Below are 17,030 nucleotides of genomic sequence, written 5' to 3' on the forward strand. Positions count from 1 at the left end.
TTTTTAAACTTGAACCCATTGAAAAGAAACAGTGTATACCAGTTTCTTAATAAATAAAAATAATATCAAAAATCAATGTATGTTTTGTTTGTCGCATATACTGTAGGTAACTGTTTATTTGATGTGGGTAACAGGTGTGTTTCAATCCGGCTACCACTGCAAGTGTATTTCAAACCTGTGGGCACTCTATATATTATCTACTAATATGCTGATTTTGGAACAGCAAAACTGTTCCGAAATGTAATCCGTACCTAATCCCTAGCCTTAAACCTATCACAACTGTATATTTTTTCCAAAATCAGAGTGGAATAATAGTTTGTGAACAATGATGTAGAATCACATAACCCTAACTAACTGTAAGCCTTAACTAAACATACACTGTAAAGTTATGCCATACATCTGTTTGGCTGATTGGAATGCTGTTCCTGGATTAACATAGATGTTGATCCAGGAACATGTACTACTTGGTAAAAATCACACTAACCTTATGTTTGCTTCCTGGGGCCTGAGATAGAGTCTGAAATGGTGCAACTTTGCAAACTGTATATCTGCTAAATGAGTGCTGTGTGCTTGTTTTAATAGGGTGAGAGTATGGATAACTTTAACTGGGGAGTACGTCGTCGCTCTCTGGACAGCACAGACCTGACTGAACTCCTGGAGGAGAGCCAGCACTCTGACATCACTCCCTGCATCGGCATCGGCATCAGTCTTCACGACCCCCAGCGGGACTCTGATGACTCCTCTGAGGAAGAGTCCAACTCCACCAGCCAGAGCCTCTCCCACTCTCAGCTAGTATGTGCTCTTCTGTACATCCACTCTATTCATTCATTGTTGTTGTAAATTTCTATCTATCTGTTGTATCTAATTTACAGTTGAAGTCTGAATTATTAGCCCACCTGTATATTTTTTCCCTATTTCTGTTTAACGGAGAGAAGATTTTTTTGTCAACACATTTCTAAACATAAAAGTTTTAATAACTAATTTCTATTAACTGATTTATTTTATCTTTGCCATGATGACAGTAAATAATGTTTTACTGGATATTTTTCAAGATACTAGTGTTCAGCTGAAAGTGACATTTAAAGGCTTAACTAGGTTAATTAGGATAATTATACAAGTTGGTAATTAGGGAAATAACTGTATAACAATGGTTTGTTCTGTAGACAAGCAATGATATTGACCTTTAAAAAAAAAAGTAAACCTTTAAAATTTAAAACTGCTTTTTTTCTTGCTGAAATAAAACAGGTAAGACTTTCTCCAGAAGAAAAAATATTATAGGAAATACTGTTAAAAATTCCTTGCTCTGTTTAACATTGTTTGGGAAATATTCGAAGAAGCCAAAAAAATAAAAAGCTAATAAATTTGACTTCAACTGTACACACATAGCTATAACTAACTGTATAGGGGAATTACCAACATACATTACACGACGTCACACGGGTTTAATTTCGCATAGCAGTTGCAAAAAAAGACTGGTTGCAATAGCTAACGTGGTGTTGTGCAGTAGGATGCCAAAACCGAAAGTCCAAAAATAGAAAACTTAATTTTACCGTACACCACACTGCTTTTAATGCCAACCGCAGACGTCTTTGGCTAACAGCCATCAGAAAAGCTGAATGGAGTGAGGACCTAATTAAAAATGCTCGACTCTGCAGTTCTCATTTCATATCAGGTAAGTTCACGCTATGATTTCAGCAAAAACAGTTAAATATGGTGAATTAAACTGTGGACACTGAATGCTTAGAATGAAATGTAATAATGTAAGTTCACATACCCTGCCGTACAGGTGCAGTTCGCTGTCAGAATGCAGTTGTTTTGCTTGTTGATGATTACCCAGGCCTTGTAAAGCTCCGTTTTCTTTCCTTGTCTTTAGCTAGGCAGAACCTCGTTTTTTAGCACTACAAAGTTTTGAATCTGGTAATCATGGAACATTATTTCTTGCACATGACCACACAGAACAAAATTGTAGGCATTCAAACACTAGTTGGCCTTTAACTTCTCTCTTGTAAAATCACTTGGAGTTTCAATGAGATGTATATTTCATCTTATCCAATATCTACTGGGAGGGTGCTATTTCAAATGGAACTGTCAGACAAACGCTGCTCACTTTAATGTTAATTTTGCAGAATAACTGTGCTTATCACTGGTTGACAAGCTGTTATAATACGCTGAAATCATTATGTAAATAATATATTTAATATGTAATCAATATAACTTCTCTAATACAACAACAAACTCTTTACCGCATTGGATGTCATTCCCTCGATGTAAATGTTAGCTCTCCTGTTTTTTTCTGCAACCTTGATGCATGCGCATCCTGAATGTTTACAAACCGGTAATTTGCCTATATAACTAATGTATTACTAATGTTTCATCCATCCAAACCATACACACATCCATCTTTTGTCTTTCATTTTGACCTGATGTAAGTTTCTAAATCTGGATTTTTTTTTATTTCAGACGATGAACCTGTCCCCCTCAGAGGACACCAATCATACAGACTCTTTGTCAACTTCCTATGACACCACGTCAGCTGACCCAAATTCCCTTAATGCTGCAACACCCTGCTTGGGAACCTCTCTACCAGATGACCACATCATCCCGCCGGTATGTTTAGTCTTAATGTAAATTTCATGTCAAGTCCATGAAAACTTCTTCAAAGTGCCCAAATAAAATCAACACTACAGTACAAGTTAGATGTGTTAACATACTTTACAGTGAAAGGCAAAATGATCAGCCCCCATGTTCAGTTTATAATCTTTTTCAAATATTTCACAAGTGATGTTTAATAGAGCAAGAACATTTTCACAGTATTTTCTACAGTACATTATTTTCTTCTGGAGAAAGTCTTTTTTCTTTTAGATTGGATGGAATAAAAGCAATTTTTTAATCTTTAAAAAGTTTTTTTCCTGATTGGCTACAGATCAAACCCCTGTTGTCCAGTGACTTGCCTAGTTAACCTAACTTGCGTAGTGTTGGAAAAATAAAAACCCAGTCTAGGAGACTCATTTCAAGCAGAAATCTTTATTAAGGCGTTTTGGTTGTTCTGCAGTCAAACAGCATCTTCTAGAACTCCAAGAGTCTGCAAGAGCCAACTGGAGTCTCTTAGGCCCTGTTTACACTAATACGTTTTCATTTTAGAATTTAAACCAAGTTTTGCTATGGTTACGCCTTCTGTCCACACTATCCCGGAGCACTCAGCCAAACCGTGTTACCTGAGAACAAGTAATAGATTGAAAAGATAAAGGGTCGTTAGATAGAGACACGATGAAATTAATATCATGTTTAACAAATATAGTGAGATTAGATCCAGCGGTAGATCCTTGATGAACTGTTCGACTTGCGCTGCTCTAATCTGGGGAGCTATGCTGACTGGCTGGAGCTCAGGCATGCGCATGCGCATGCGCATGCGCATGCGCATGCGCATGCGCATGCGTTGCATCGCATGACAGAGTGTGTGTGTGTGTGTGTGTGGTCTTGTGATGTGCATTTTCAGTGGTGTAGTGTGGACGGAGATCTTTTTAGAAACGCTAGGTGAAACGCCAGTGTGGATGTGGATCGTTTACATTCAAAATTGCCGTTTTAAAACTAAAAAGTATTAGTTTAAACGGGGCCTTACCGTCTAAAAATGACAAGTCTGATTTGAGACAGAGCTGTCCTGTCTATACTATGTTTTTAGGAGGGGCAGTGTGTAGAAAACAGGCATTACTAGTTTTAGTTTAGAATCTTGTTTTAGGGTCTTGAATAGATTCTGAAGTTTCACCCTGACCAGCTTAAAAAGAAGCTCAAAGAAGCACAGTTGTTGGGACCCTGCCCTTAGCATTTGCATTCCTTTGGCTCAGCAAGTGCTCAGGAAGCAAGATGTTTTAATGTCCCTCATAAATGTATATTTCCACACTAGTTAGCTTTATTAACTTAGTTAATCCTTTAAATTGCACTGTAAGCTTGATTAATAGTATCTTGCAAAATAACTAGTGAAATATTATGTTCTGTTATCATGGCAATGACAAAAAAAATGTTATTATTATAACTGTTATGTTTAAAAAATTTGGCTTAGGAAATATTTGAAAAAGAATTCAAATTTCACAGAAGGGCTAATAATTTGGACTGTCATTTAAGACTATAAACATCGAGGAGAGAAGATCAGCAAAGTCTCTCTCTCATCTTCACAGGTTTTACCAGAAGACGAGGAGTCAAATATCCAAGAGGACGACATGCCATTCGGCGTGAATGATCTGCCGATGAGGTTCGACTGCGGCTCTAGCACTAACCTGGACCTTCCTGCAGAACTAAACAGAGCTGGAATCAACCAGAACCCAAACTCCCTGCCCAGGTACATACAGAAGCACTTTCATAGAAACAAAAATGCTTACCTGTATGGTTATTAAAGATAGACATAATTTGGTTTTTTAAAGCTACCATTTTGGGGAGGACCGAGATGATCTGGATGAGCTGGGCTTTCCTCCTCCACCCTCCCCATTTTTCTCTGCCATTTTGGCAGCGTTTCAGCCTGCGGTGTGTGACGATGCAGAAGAAGCCTGGCGGAGTCACGTTAACCAGCTGATGTGTGATACTGATGGATCTAGCGCTGTTTACACATTCCACATCTTCTCTGCCATGTTTCAGGTAACATTGCCTTTATAAACAGTTGAAGTCAGAATTATTAGCCCTCCTGAATATTTTTTCTGCAATTTCTGTTTAAAGAAAAGTTGTTTTTTCTTAACACATTTCTAAACACAATAGTTTTAATAAATCATTTCTAATAACTGATTTATTTTGTCTTTGCTATGATGACAGTAAATAATATTTTACTAGATACTTTTCAAGATACCAGTATTTAGCTTAAAGTTACATTTAAAAGCTTAACTAGATTAAGTAGGTTACTTGGGGAAGTTAGGGTAATCAGGCAAATTATTGTATAATGATGGTTTGTTCCGTAGACAACCGAGAAAAAAATATTTCTTAAGAGGGCTATTATTATTGACCTTAAAATGCTTTTAAACTAAAAACTGCTTTTATTCTAGCCGAAATAAAACAAATAAGACTTTCTCCAGAAGAAAAAAATATTATAGGAAATGCTGTGAAAAATTCCTTGCCCTGGTAAACATCATTTAGGAAATATTTGAAAAAGAAAAATAAGAAAAAAAAATCACAGGAGGGCTAATTATTTTAACTGTACATGCACAGATATCATATTTGGATATGTCAGTTCATAATAATTTATATGTTATATTCAATTATACAAACCTTTGTCTTTCCCTCTACAGAACATGCAAAATAAGTTCTGCTCTCTGACCAGCGATGCTTCCACTTACCTTGGAGAAGGCCTGAGGGGAATCGGGTCAAAGTTTGTGCAGTCATCAGATATGTTGGCCTTATGCTCAGACTGTCCTATGCTGTATGTGGATGCAGAAACGGTTAGTAAATATTTCACGTTCACTGCGTGTTTCTACCTCCATTACTAAAACATTATTGGGAAAGATTATTGTGTGCATGAATTTTTTAAATGTCTTATATTTGCTCTAGATTGTTTCATATGGCCTTCTAGAGAAGATGAAGTTCAGTGTTCTTGAGCTGCAGGAGTATCTGGACACATATAACACCCGTGAAGAAGCCGTTGTCTCGGTAGGTCATTCAAGCCAGTCCGGCTACTTTTATGGTTTGTTCTTGTTAAAGGTCTTGTTTCTAGTCCAAATAACTCAAAATTCTTAAATCAATGAGCATTTTCTAGACAAGCAAACAACATTGTTTTGTTTTCAGAAATAATAAATCAAAATTAAGACACTGCAAATGGGGTTAGTAAAATAATCTTGTTTTTGCTTTGGAATAAGATTTTTTTGGCTTACCCTATTGCCAGATTAATCTGCTTGTTTTATGGAAAATCTTGCTAAATTTTGATGTATTATTTCTGAAAACAAGACAATGTTGCTTTACTTGTCTAAATGTAAGAATTTTTAGACTAGAAACAAGACCAGTTGCTGCAGATTTGTCGGCTGCACATCCATGATGCGAATTTCCCGTTCCACCACATCCCAAAGGTGCTCTATTGGATTGAGTCTGGTGACTGTGGAGGCCATTTGAATACAGTGAACTCATTGTCATATTCAAGAAACCAGTCTGAGATGATTCACGCTTTATGACAAGTTATCCTGCTGGAAGTAGCCATCAGAAGATGGGTCATAAAGGGATGGACATGGTCAGCAGCAGTACTCAAGTAGGCTGTAGCGTTGAACGAGTCTAGCCATTCTCCTCTGACCTCTGGTATCAACAAGGCATTTGCGCCCACAGAACTGCCGCTCACTTCTCTTTGTCGGACCATTCTCTGTAAACCCTAGAGATGGTTGTGTGTGAAAATCACAGTAGATCAGCAGTTTCTGAAATACTCAGACCAGCCCGTCAACCATGTCATGTTCAAATCCCCTTTCTTCCCCATTCTGATGCTCAGTTTGAACTGCAGCAGATCGTCTTGACCATGTCTACATGCCTAAATGCATTGAGTTGCTGCCATGTGATTGGCTGATTAGCAATTAGCGTTAACAAGCAGATAGACAGATGTACCTAATAAAGTGGCCGGCGAGTGTAAATTTATTTATGCTTTGTGGAAACACATTTATACAGTAGTTTGTGCTATAAGTATGATAAATTTGCAAGTTATTGAGGCTTTTGCATGATGGATGTTTTAAAATAAAACCCATCATCTTACACTGAAAGACGTTTCATGCTCATGTCCTCTTCTCATCTTTCAACAGTGGTTGCAGAACTGTAAGGCCACGTTTCCCAGGTTTCCCGATGATGGAGTAATCACCTGTCAGCCTGGAGACTCAGAGGAAAAGGTGAAAACAGCTGTCTGTGTTTACATGACATTGTTTACATTAATCCAATGATACGCAGTAGTTTCTAATAGAGTTATTGAGTAGGTGGCCATATATACACTACCATTCAAAGGTTTGGGGTCTGTGAGATTATTAATGTAGTTTTTTTCTTTATTTTTAAATCATACTCACTACAGGTGCATTTATTTTATAAAAAGTAGAGCAAATTAAGTTTTATTGATTTTCTTTTCTTTTTTTTAATTAATATATAGCTTAAAATAAAATTAAAGCAGGCATTATATCCTGTTTAGTGTCGTTTTGATACATCAGATACTGTAGCATTCTTATGTGCTGATTTGCTGATATATGTAAATTACAGTAATACTGTGCTGCATTGTTTGATGTATAAAAAGCTGTTGTTTAAAATCATTTATTACATTATAAGTGTCTTTATTTTCAATTTTTACTTAATGTAATGAATCCTTGCATGACTCCAAACTTTGTACTGGATGGTACTGTATATACACTATCATTTCAATCCAATGCAATTTCTGTACTCCTGATGATCTTGTGCACTTTCACCTCTTCTGCATGATTTATACGGGTTGCTTCTTGGGTTGAACGTGACTGGCATTAATCTTCTAATTATGTTAATGGGATTTCAGAGCAGACGTTCGGTCTCACAGATTGCATGCTGGGAATTAATGCTGTTTATTTCTCCCTTGTCAACTCTTTCCTGTTTTATGACATGCTTGCTCTGCAGCAAATGGAAACTCTGGCTGTAAGTTTGAAACTAAGAACCGTTCTCTTTCTTTGTCTTCTGCTAGAGCGAGTGTTTTATAGTTTAGTACATGTATTGAGTTCAGAGTGTTTATATGCACATTCTTACACAACCTTAATCACTTCTCTTATTGAAATGAACTAATATTTTAATCGTTTTTGTGCATATCAACACCCTCATTGATGGATATCATAGCTGTGTATTTACTCTTTGTGGCTGTCCATATGTGTGATTCCTTTATTGTCATGTGACTAAAGTATTCATATCTTCCACAGCAATTGGAGTTGTGTCAGAGACTATACAAACTTCACTTCCAGCTCCTTCTGCTGTTTCAGTCCTATTGTAAACTTATCGGACAAGTGAACACCATCAGCTCTGTGCCGGAGGTATACTCTTTTTAATGGTTTTTACATTTGAATCAAAATTAATTATCAGATGTGAGCAGATTTGGAAAAAAATGAAGAGACCACCAGTTTCTTTGGATTTATTACAAGCCCGCAGCCTGGGGGTTTAGGTGGTTCGAAAGACCCACCCCCCACTGGCAAAGTCCAGAATTTGGCCCCTATATGAGCTCATTTGTCCCATTTTTGCAGTATGCCATCATAAATTGGGAAAATAACCGATAGAAGGAGGCTTTAAGACACATTTAATTTTTAATTCTTTAAATTTACAAATTCTGACAGAGGAAATGAGCTGGCCAGTTTGTTATTTACCTACAGTCTACAGTTTTTGTTCTGCCAACTTATCCAGCATATGTTTTACGCAGCAGATGCCCTTCCAGCCACTGCCCAGTACTGGGAACCACTCTAACAAGTAGAGTCAAATCAAGTCAATGTTTATTTATAAAGCGCTTTTTAAATACAACAAGTGCTTACCAAAGTGCTGTACACACATACACCATCTAAAACCAAGGACAAATACAACATACATGAGACTCTCATATGGTATTAAAAGCCAAAGAGTAAAAATGGGTTTAAAGAGTTTTAGATTTAAAAACAGAATGGGTTTTGGTCTGCCTAACATGGAGAGGCAAATTATTCCAGAGTTTGGGGGCCACCACTGCAAATGCACGGTCCCTCCTGGTTTTTAACCTTGTGCGTGGAACAGCCAAAAGTAGCTGATCAACACATCTAAGTGCCCTTGATGAAGTGTATAATTGAATTAATGAAGAATCTTAATAAAGTATCTTGGTGCTAGTCCATTTAGGCATTTAAACACCAAAACTAGAAGCCAATGAAGAGAAGACAGTATGGGTGTAATGTGCTCCCGTTTACGTGTCCCTGTCAGCAAACGAGCAGCAGCATCCTGTACCATCTGCAGACAAGTAAGGGAGGCATGGCTAATACCCACATCGAGGGCATTACAAAAATTTAGCCGAGATTATTGTAGCCTAGCCTAGCCGAGATAAAAATATGTATAACCCTTTCAAAGTCGTTAAAAGACAGAAAAGACTTTAATTTGGATAATTGCCTCAACTGGAAAAAAATAGCTTCAATTACTCAATTAATCTGTTTATCCAGTTTGGAGTCACTATCCATAATAACACCCAGGTTTTTTACATCGGGTTTTACAAAAGGATTTAACACACCATGATCTAGAAAATCCTGAGAGTTCCCCTGGATCCAAATACACTCTCGAATTCACACATCACTCATACACTACGGCAAATTTAGTTCATCCAATTCACTTACAGTGCATGTCTCTGGACAATGATATACATATATGATAAAACAAGTCAGAAACATTGTAAATAAAAAACTGATCAAAAAAATACAACAACTGTAAATCCAGACAGACTGAGAAATTCCAAGTGGCCTTTTGATTTTTATATCCATAGCTGTATATATATATATATATATATATATATATATATATATATATATATATATATGTGTGTGTGTGTGCCAGTCCTGATAATTTTTTTTAATGTCTAGCTGTGGAACATGTCTCGTGAGCTGAGCGATCTGAAGAACTGCCTGCGCCTGGCTGAAGCTTCCTTAGCAGGCGATCTAGAAGACCGCCACAGGCATGGTTCGCAGTCCATCTTCTCCAGCTCCGAGACAGCCGTACAGGCCATCCTGGAGTGCTTGAACAACAACGACTTCTCCATGGCCATCCGCTACACGCAAGAGTGCAGGTGAGCAAAGACACCACTAGAGGGAGACAAAACTCTGTTGAGAGCAGGGGTCACATAAAGGACACACATTCATTCATTTTCTTTTCGGCTTAGTCCCTTTATTAATCTGAGGTCTCCTCAGCAGAGTGAACCGCCAACTTACCCAGCATAGGTTTTATGCAACAAATGTCCTTCCAGCTGCAACCCATCACTGGGAAACACTCACACATTCAGACTTTTTATTTTCAGTAAGCCAGCTCAATTGCATCCGGTGAACTGGCAAGCTGTTAAAAATCACATTTTAATCCTGTTTAAGATCTGATTTCTTTAAAAACCAGTGATCTTCACTGCCTGAAAGATATACGATATAAAGTGGGTGTCAAACCAGACATGAAGCACTGAAATAAATTACATAGTTTGTGCAACACAATCTCACTGCAATGCGTAACTTTTTGATTTAGTGGCTAATTCGTACGATCTAATTCGTACAATTTAGTACGATTTGCTCATCCGCCAATGACGGTTGGGTTTAGGGGTGGGGTTAGGTGCCCCGCCTCCTTTTTAAAATCATACAATTTTGTATGACTGACTCATACGAATTAGCCACTAAACTGTCAAAATGTAAAATACTTACGTTTTCTCATGAGATCAGGCTGGTTTGTGCCATGTCTTTTAAATATGGACATTTATTTTACCACAGTATTTTTAATGAAGTTTCTGAGGTAGCCTTAAACATCTTTAATCTTTAATCTCATTATACGCTATGCTGACGTCTATTTAACTGATTGTATTTTAATGACATTACAACATCGATGCTGTAAAAGGAATTGAAAATATTCACGTTAAGCTTTCACCGGAAGTTTATCATGGCTGAAAAACACTAGCTGTGCACATAGCTCATTGTTTGACACTAAAAATCTTACATACTTTACCTTTAAGTTTATTTCTCATTGTTCTTTTTGAAGTATTAGCCTTGATTTAGGTATTTAGAATCATACAAGTTTACTGCTATTAATATATGTGTCCTTTTGCTTAACTTTCTTCTCCTTTTTAGACGAATGTGGCCAAACGACATCTTCGGCGGTGGCTCCGAGGACGAAATCCAGACTCTCCTCAATGTCTACTTCCGTCACCAGACCATCGGCCAGACTGGCACCTTCGCTCTGGTGGGCTCCAACAAGGACATGTCAGAGGTCTGCACAAAAATCATGGAGCTCAACGGAGAAGTGCGTGACATGATCCGCCGCGCTCAGGGGTACCAGGTGATCTCATCCAGCCTCGTGGACTCCAGCGTGTCCGGCGTGAGTCTCTGACACGAAGCCTGCAGCACCCCGGACCGGCCCTGGCCTGGACCTCCCGACCACTGGATCCCTCCATAGTCACCACCCAGCCTTTCCTGCTCCATCCCTCTTCCCACAATCCTCCACCCGCTCCAGACCAGATCCAGTGTGACGTTTGGGAGTGCTGCCGCCCTTTCGAGGGTGTCACTGATAAACTTGCGCCCTTCTTAGGGAAACTTGCACGAGCGTCCTTGACTGTACTGAATAGGAAGGGGCTCCTGAGAGTGAGCGTATCCTCAGGTCCTCAAATGTGCAGCAATAATGGAGAAACGGAGCTGCTCCTGCGAGATTCCTTGGAATGAAGTCACTCAAACGCATCTTTTAATTATTGCACTATGTTGACGTTTTCATGTCGTGAATCATGAGAAGGAAAAATAATCCTGTTTGCTACTGTGAGCAATGCTGCATTTTTGGAAAGGAAGAACCCGAGTGAGAACTTTGCACTTTGGTTTGTTTGTTTGTTAGTTAACGTGGGGAATGTGCAATGATGGATCATTGAAACGGATGCCTTTCTACTGTACTTGTTCAAGAATGTCTTTAAAAACGCTGAAGAAGATGGGACGATACAGGATACTGTTTGTATGTCTTCGGTCATTGTCACAACTGTTTGAAGCTAAAGCTTGTGTCTTCGTGAACCTGTCCATCACTGACGTACCGCTAAATATCAGCCTCCGCACAGAGACATTCAGCTGATAAGCTACTACTGATGAAGCTGATTCTACTTCAAGTGCTGATATGAGATTGTCTGGCTGTTTTTCAATCGACGTCCCGCACCCCGTCGTACACAGGCTCACGTTGTAGGGTAAATTTGTATTTAAGAAATCTGTGTTGAACAGTTTGTCAGTTCAATTTGCCAAGCATGCATTATTGTATTTACTTTCAAACTGTATTTATTAAAAGTTGTATTTTATTATGTTATTTGTATAAAGCAGAAAAGGGAGGCATCACATGGAGATTAGTCTGTGTCACTAGTGCATGCCTAGACAGATTGCACATTGTAAAGCCTCTTTGGAACAATTGTCTTGGTTTTTTTCCCTCCTAAAATGTAAATATTTAAAGCTTTTGTGAAGTAAATTGTGCTCTCTTGTTGAGATTCTCCAGTTTCTTCTTGGATTCACTGAGGCATGGAATAGGGATGTCGATTTTACCTCAAGACTACTTTGATTTGAAGCAAAAAATGTAAGTCACTCTCAAAACCTTACATAGACTGATTGTTTTGCTATCTCATTCATTCATTTTCATCTGCTTTTCTGGGGCCAGGTCACAGGGGCAGCAGTCTCAGAAGAGAACCCCACCCCCTTCATCTGTGGGGATTCTGAGGCTTTCCCAGGCTAGCTGAGAGACATATTCCCTTCAGCGTGTCCTGGGTCTTCCTCGAGATCTCTTTCCAATTTTTTTTTAGCCTGATTTATTTATTTGAGGGGGACTTAAAGTGTCAGAATATCTGGCATACATTTAGAAATGAAGACCAACTCAACTCAATTTATTTCTAGAGCACTTCCAAACAACCACAACGGGTACCAAAAAGTGCTGTACACAGACTACATGCAAACATATAAGGAACAAAAGTACATAAACTCACAACACATAGCTAAAGAAAATGTCTTTTCAGTTACCTCTAAAAAGACTCAAAAGTAGATGTTCTTAAGGAGAGTGGAAGATTGGTCTAAAACAGAGCAGCTGCTATTAATTAAAAAAATAAAAAGCTCTTTCACCTCGACATTAAGCATGATCGCAGAACTTGCAAATAGAGTTGATCTTTAGAGTGAAGTGAGCTCACGGCTTGGTGTATATTAATTAGCTCAGAAATATAGTCAGGGGCCAGGCCATGGAGGGATTTAAAAATCATACAGCAGTAATTCTAAACTGGATTGGTAGCCAGTGTAGGGAAGCCAGTATAGGTGTGATGTGCTCTCATTTTTGTGCCTGTTAAAAGCCTGGCAGCTGAGTTCTGGACCAGCTGCAGACGGGAGAGAGGCCTGACTCACACCCAGATACAATGAGTTGCAGTAATCCAGATGAGATGACGGCATGTACAAACTTGAAGTCACTGAGAGGACAGACTTCAGCCGAAGCCTATAGCATACACAAGACGTGAAGCCCTGCCTTCTAGTACAAGAACAAATCAGCGATCGGGCTGGGCTAGGACCAGATGTGAGTTTCATCAGCTTTTGTGTGACTCAAACATGTAGAAACTAAACTAAGAGACCGTTATTGAAGGCATGTCGTTTTATAATATTAAATTGTAAGCCTGGCAAATCAATTTGAGAATTTGAAGCTTCCCCATTCAGATAAACTGCCAGAGCGCAGTTTCAAAGATGGCCACAGAGTGAAGTGACTTGCCTTTAAAAGGACTTTGCTTCAACTTGGCAATAGAGCAAAGTTTGTTTTCTATTTGGCAACAGCTTTAATTTGGAGATCAAGTTTAGTCAAAAATAACACCAAGAGGTATGTATATTTCCAGGAAGCAATGACAGATTGCCATTAGAATTTAAACCAATTCACACTTGACCTCATTCATTTTGAGAAAGTTATTCGATGATCAAATTTAAGCAGAGAATCTACTGGGGAAGGAGAGAGAGAGAGAGAAAGAGAAAGAGAGAGAGAGAGAGAGAGAGAGAGAGAGAGAGAGAGAGAGAGAGAGAGAGAGAGAGAGAGAGAGAGAGAGAGAGAGAGAGAGAGACAAAACATCCAGTTTTGAATAGCCTGAGGGTGAGAAAATTAGCAGCACATATTCCATCTCTGGGATGACAATCTCCATGTCCTTCACAAAAAACAAACAGACATTATGCTGCAATACTTTATTAATTCTTAGAAATTTATACATCAGACATACAAAAACATACACGATTCATCCCACCCAATATGATTGCATGGGCCGCCAATGCAGATTCTAAAACCCATCGTCATCATCGTTGACCAGAACAATCAGACTATGTACTTGAAACTGTAGATGGTGTCACAGGACAGGCCTTTGCCCTTGCAGCGTCCGCACAGATCCTGGCGGTGAGGACGGCGCATGTCAATGTGCCTCTGCTTACGTTCACAGCAGCAGCGAGCTTTACAGCAAACCTGAAATCAGGAGTCAGTCAAGCAGCTTTAGATGCATATGAAATGGCCCAGAAGTCTTTAAAATAAAGCCTGAAGTTTGATTGGCAACAAGAACATCCAATGAAAACGCTGTATTTGAGACTTTGGCTTCATGTTTTAGTGGTTTGTGGGATTTCACCTAGTGGGACATGGTCCTGGATTAACATCAATGTTGATTACGGAACATTCCAATCAGAATTAAGGGATAGGTTGACAGTTTATGCACTTCTACATACATGGTTATCAAACTATTACTCCCCTCTGATTTGGGGAATAATTTACAGTTATGGTTGAGTTTAGGGAATGGATTACATTTTCCAACAAAAATGTTAATCCAGGATTGCATCGTACTTTGAAAAAAAAAAAAAAAAAAAAAAAAAAAAAAAACACCCTCACAGTTTATTAGTGAAGGTTATGGTATACTGGCATGTACCTAGATGTTTTACGATCCATAAAGTGGGTTTACATTATGCAAACGGTTACCTGGCACTGAATGGACTCCACCCTATATGGATTCAGTCCTGCCTGGCACTTCCTGCAGTGCTGCTTGAAGTACACCTGTGGGGAGGATGCAGATTAATTAACACCTTAAACTTTAAAAATGTCAATATGCTTGAAATATATTAAATGCATTTACCTTGGAGCTTCCCGAGATGCACCACACAAATGCACTTTCCCATCGGATATTGCACTTGCTGCAGTGATAAAATCCATACTTCTGCTCCAGAAACTAAAGTAAATCGTTAAAATGTTTTTAAATTGAAAAAGGAAAACGTTAAAATTACATTTCCTCAACTTGAATTAAATATTCATGTTCTGACATGGTTTAAAACAAACAAAAAAACTGATCATTAGCTGTACTCGTCCAATCAGCATTGAACTTCAGCCTAGTATTTGCATATTCATGTATTAACCTTAAATCGGCCGTTACTGATGTTGCCTAATGACTTCAAATCAAGGATTAGTTACGAACTTGAAATGTGCGATAACCCAAGTACTTTAGAGGAAACAGTAATTGGCGTGGTAAACCTTTCCACTCAACAAACCTGAAAGTTAGACCGTTTATCGCGTTGAATCAGCGACTTCTCGTGCCGTGATTCGTCGTGAGTCTTTTCATCCGGTTTGCAGAACTCGTCATCATCTTCATCCTCCGTCTCGCTGTCAGTCTTCCGGTCCTCGTCCTTTCCATCGTCCTTACTTTCACCGGCAGTCGTGGATAAGGAGAAAATCCTGCGGTCGAAGACGGGAGAGTAGATGGCCACCGGCCGGGAGAAGCGCACCGAGTTGACTGGTGTGCTCGGCAGCGTGTCTTTCAGAGGGCTGACGGTGAACGGCTTTCTAGGTGAGTCCCATTTATCACCGCGGTAAAACAGCGTTTTAGGCCCGAGCGAGCACTGGATAACGGCATCTACCTTTGGGTTTACCTGCACACCGAACTCTTTAGTGTTGGCCTTGCGGAGGCGCGGGGTTAAGTTTGGGTTTACCTGAGATAATATCGCCTTTAACTGCGCGCGCTTGTAGACGTCGAAGTAATCGGGGGCGTCTGGCGCTATGTAAAAATTGTTTCCCTTTTTGTTCCAGTTTTGGTGCTTAAATTTCGCGTTGCTGGGATAAAAGGGGAAATAGCCAGGGTACCGTCCACAGTTATAAGGTGGAATGATGAAGTCCTCCATTTTTGGTGGGATCACGAGGAAAAGATCTCCTGAATATTTATGATCTTGCTTAGCACACGCCTTAATTGGTGCGAGCTCATTAGCATTGATCAGGTGTGGGCGTGGCTCATGAACGCATATTCATGTGACGCTTTTTCATCAGGTTAAAATTTTTTAATATATGTATATTTAGGGCATTAAAGTTGTAACTGCAAGTTGGTGTTTGTTATGAAAAGTCAATCATTGATAAGGTTAGCCTACAGCAACAATTATTTCAAGATGTTGCAATAGTCAATATATTGACTTATCGCATTAATATGACCAACATTTTTAATAACGTAATATATATTGCCCATACATAAAAATCTTTTATGCAACATTTCAGCTGATTTCGTGGGCTTTGTTATCTCATCCAATCTCTAATGGAAGCGTCAGGCTTTCTATTGGAGAAAATAGGTTTTCTATTGAGTAAATAAAGTTTGGTAAAGTTTAGTGTCACTCAGGCCACCATACACAATATGTTCTGGTTCAAAGCAAGCGTTAACCTCCCGCTCTCCCTCGGGAAGCCAATACGGAAGTAACTGAAACTGCAATTTATCAAAATTCCGCTAGTCCTGGCTCCATAATAGAGCAAATTGCAATTGAGCCCACTGTTAGAATGGCCAACTTTACAGCAAAAAAAAAGGTGTTTACAGCCTGGTACAAAGAATGATTTTGGTTCATATAGCAATTATTACCCTCCATGACAACTGTGAGGGGGGTGAATTTTTTATAACTCATCCATTTCCTTTATATTAGGTTATATTAAGTTTGCATAATTAAGGGCGTGGCCACTTGAGTGACAGCTAGGTCTCGCTGGTTGCCGTCACTTCACCTCAGCTGAATCCGGCAGATTAGCCACTGATCTCGGCATATTCATCGTATTTTTGTTTTGTTTTATGTGGCTTTACACACTCAGCTGCCTTGGACTTATTTCTTACAATTATCAGATGATATGGCATGCTGTGTGCATTTAATTGTGCTCATCAACCATTCATGTGGTCTCCGTTTCCCATGTGAGTAAAGTTATATACTTGTATACCGTCTCTATAAATGTATTTGTTTTATTTAAGATCATTTATCATTAATATTTTTCTTTAGACATGTAATCCACTCCAGAATGTGACAGATTGATTAGCTGTAGGCTCTAGAACAGTCATCTGAAGCGTTATCATACAGTGTTAAGGTGCGGTCACACTT

At 38.9% G+C, this 17,030-nt stretch overlaps 2 protein-coding genes across 2 annotated transcripts in view; one reads left to right on the top strand and one right to left on the bottom strand.

Annotated features, from left to right (window-relative positions):
- The window catches only part of fryb (furry homolog b (Drosophila)), a 99,760-nt gene extending 87,620 nt beyond the window's left edge, over positions 1-12,140 (top strand). The window contains 11 exon segments of the mRNA XM_056467294.1: positions 583-792; positions 2,461-2,607; positions 4,173-4,333; positions 4,416-4,626; positions 5,268-5,417; positions 5,527-5,625; positions 6,750-6,833; positions 7,576-7,593; positions 7,869-7,979; positions 9,528-9,730; positions 10,764-12,140. Of these exon segments, the coding sequence (XP_056323269.1) occupies positions 583-792; positions 2,461-2,607; positions 4,173-4,333; positions 4,416-4,626; positions 5,268-5,417; positions 5,527-5,625; positions 6,750-6,833; positions 7,576-7,593; positions 7,869-7,979; positions 9,528-9,730; positions 10,764-11,022 (1,653 nt within the window). The 3' untranslated portion in view covers positions 11,023-12,140.
- Positions 12,141-13,835: 1,695 nt separating this feature from the next.
- On the bottom strand, positions 13,836-15,812 carry zar1l (zygote arrest 1-like). The gene is made up of 4 exons (XM_056467129.1): positions 15,186-15,812; positions 14,777-14,869; positions 14,623-14,697; positions 13,836-14,121 (listed from the first exon to the last, which is right to left on the bottom strand). The coding sequence occupies exons 1-4, from the start codon at positions 15,810-15,812 to the stop codon at positions 13,978-13,980; spliced, it is 939 nt and encodes a 312-aa protein (XP_056323104.1). The 3' UTR covers positions 13,836-13,977.
- Between the last annotated feature and the right edge of the window lie 1,218 nt (positions 15,813-17,030).

The sequence above is a fragment of the Danio aesculapii genome, chromosome 10 (assembly GCF_903798145.1).
Source record: "Danio aesculapii chromosome 10, fDanAes4.1, whole genome shotgun sequence".
NCBI lineage: Eukaryota > Metazoa > Chordata > Actinopteri > Cypriniformes > Danionidae > Danio > Danio aesculapii.

Coding starts and splice junctions, on each gene's coding strand:
- zar1l (XM_056467129.1), bottom strand. CDS start 15,812: ATGGAGGACTTCATCATTCCACCTTATAACTGTGGACGGTACCCTGGC. Junction 14,870..15,185: donor ATAAACGGTCTAACTTTCAG/GTTTGTTGAGTG, acceptor GATTTACTTTAG/TTTCTGGAGCAGAAGTATGG. Junction 14,122..14,622: donor TGGAGTCCATTCAGTGCCAG/GTAACCGTTTGC, acceptor TCCTGATTTCAG/GTTTGCTGTAAAGCTCGCTG.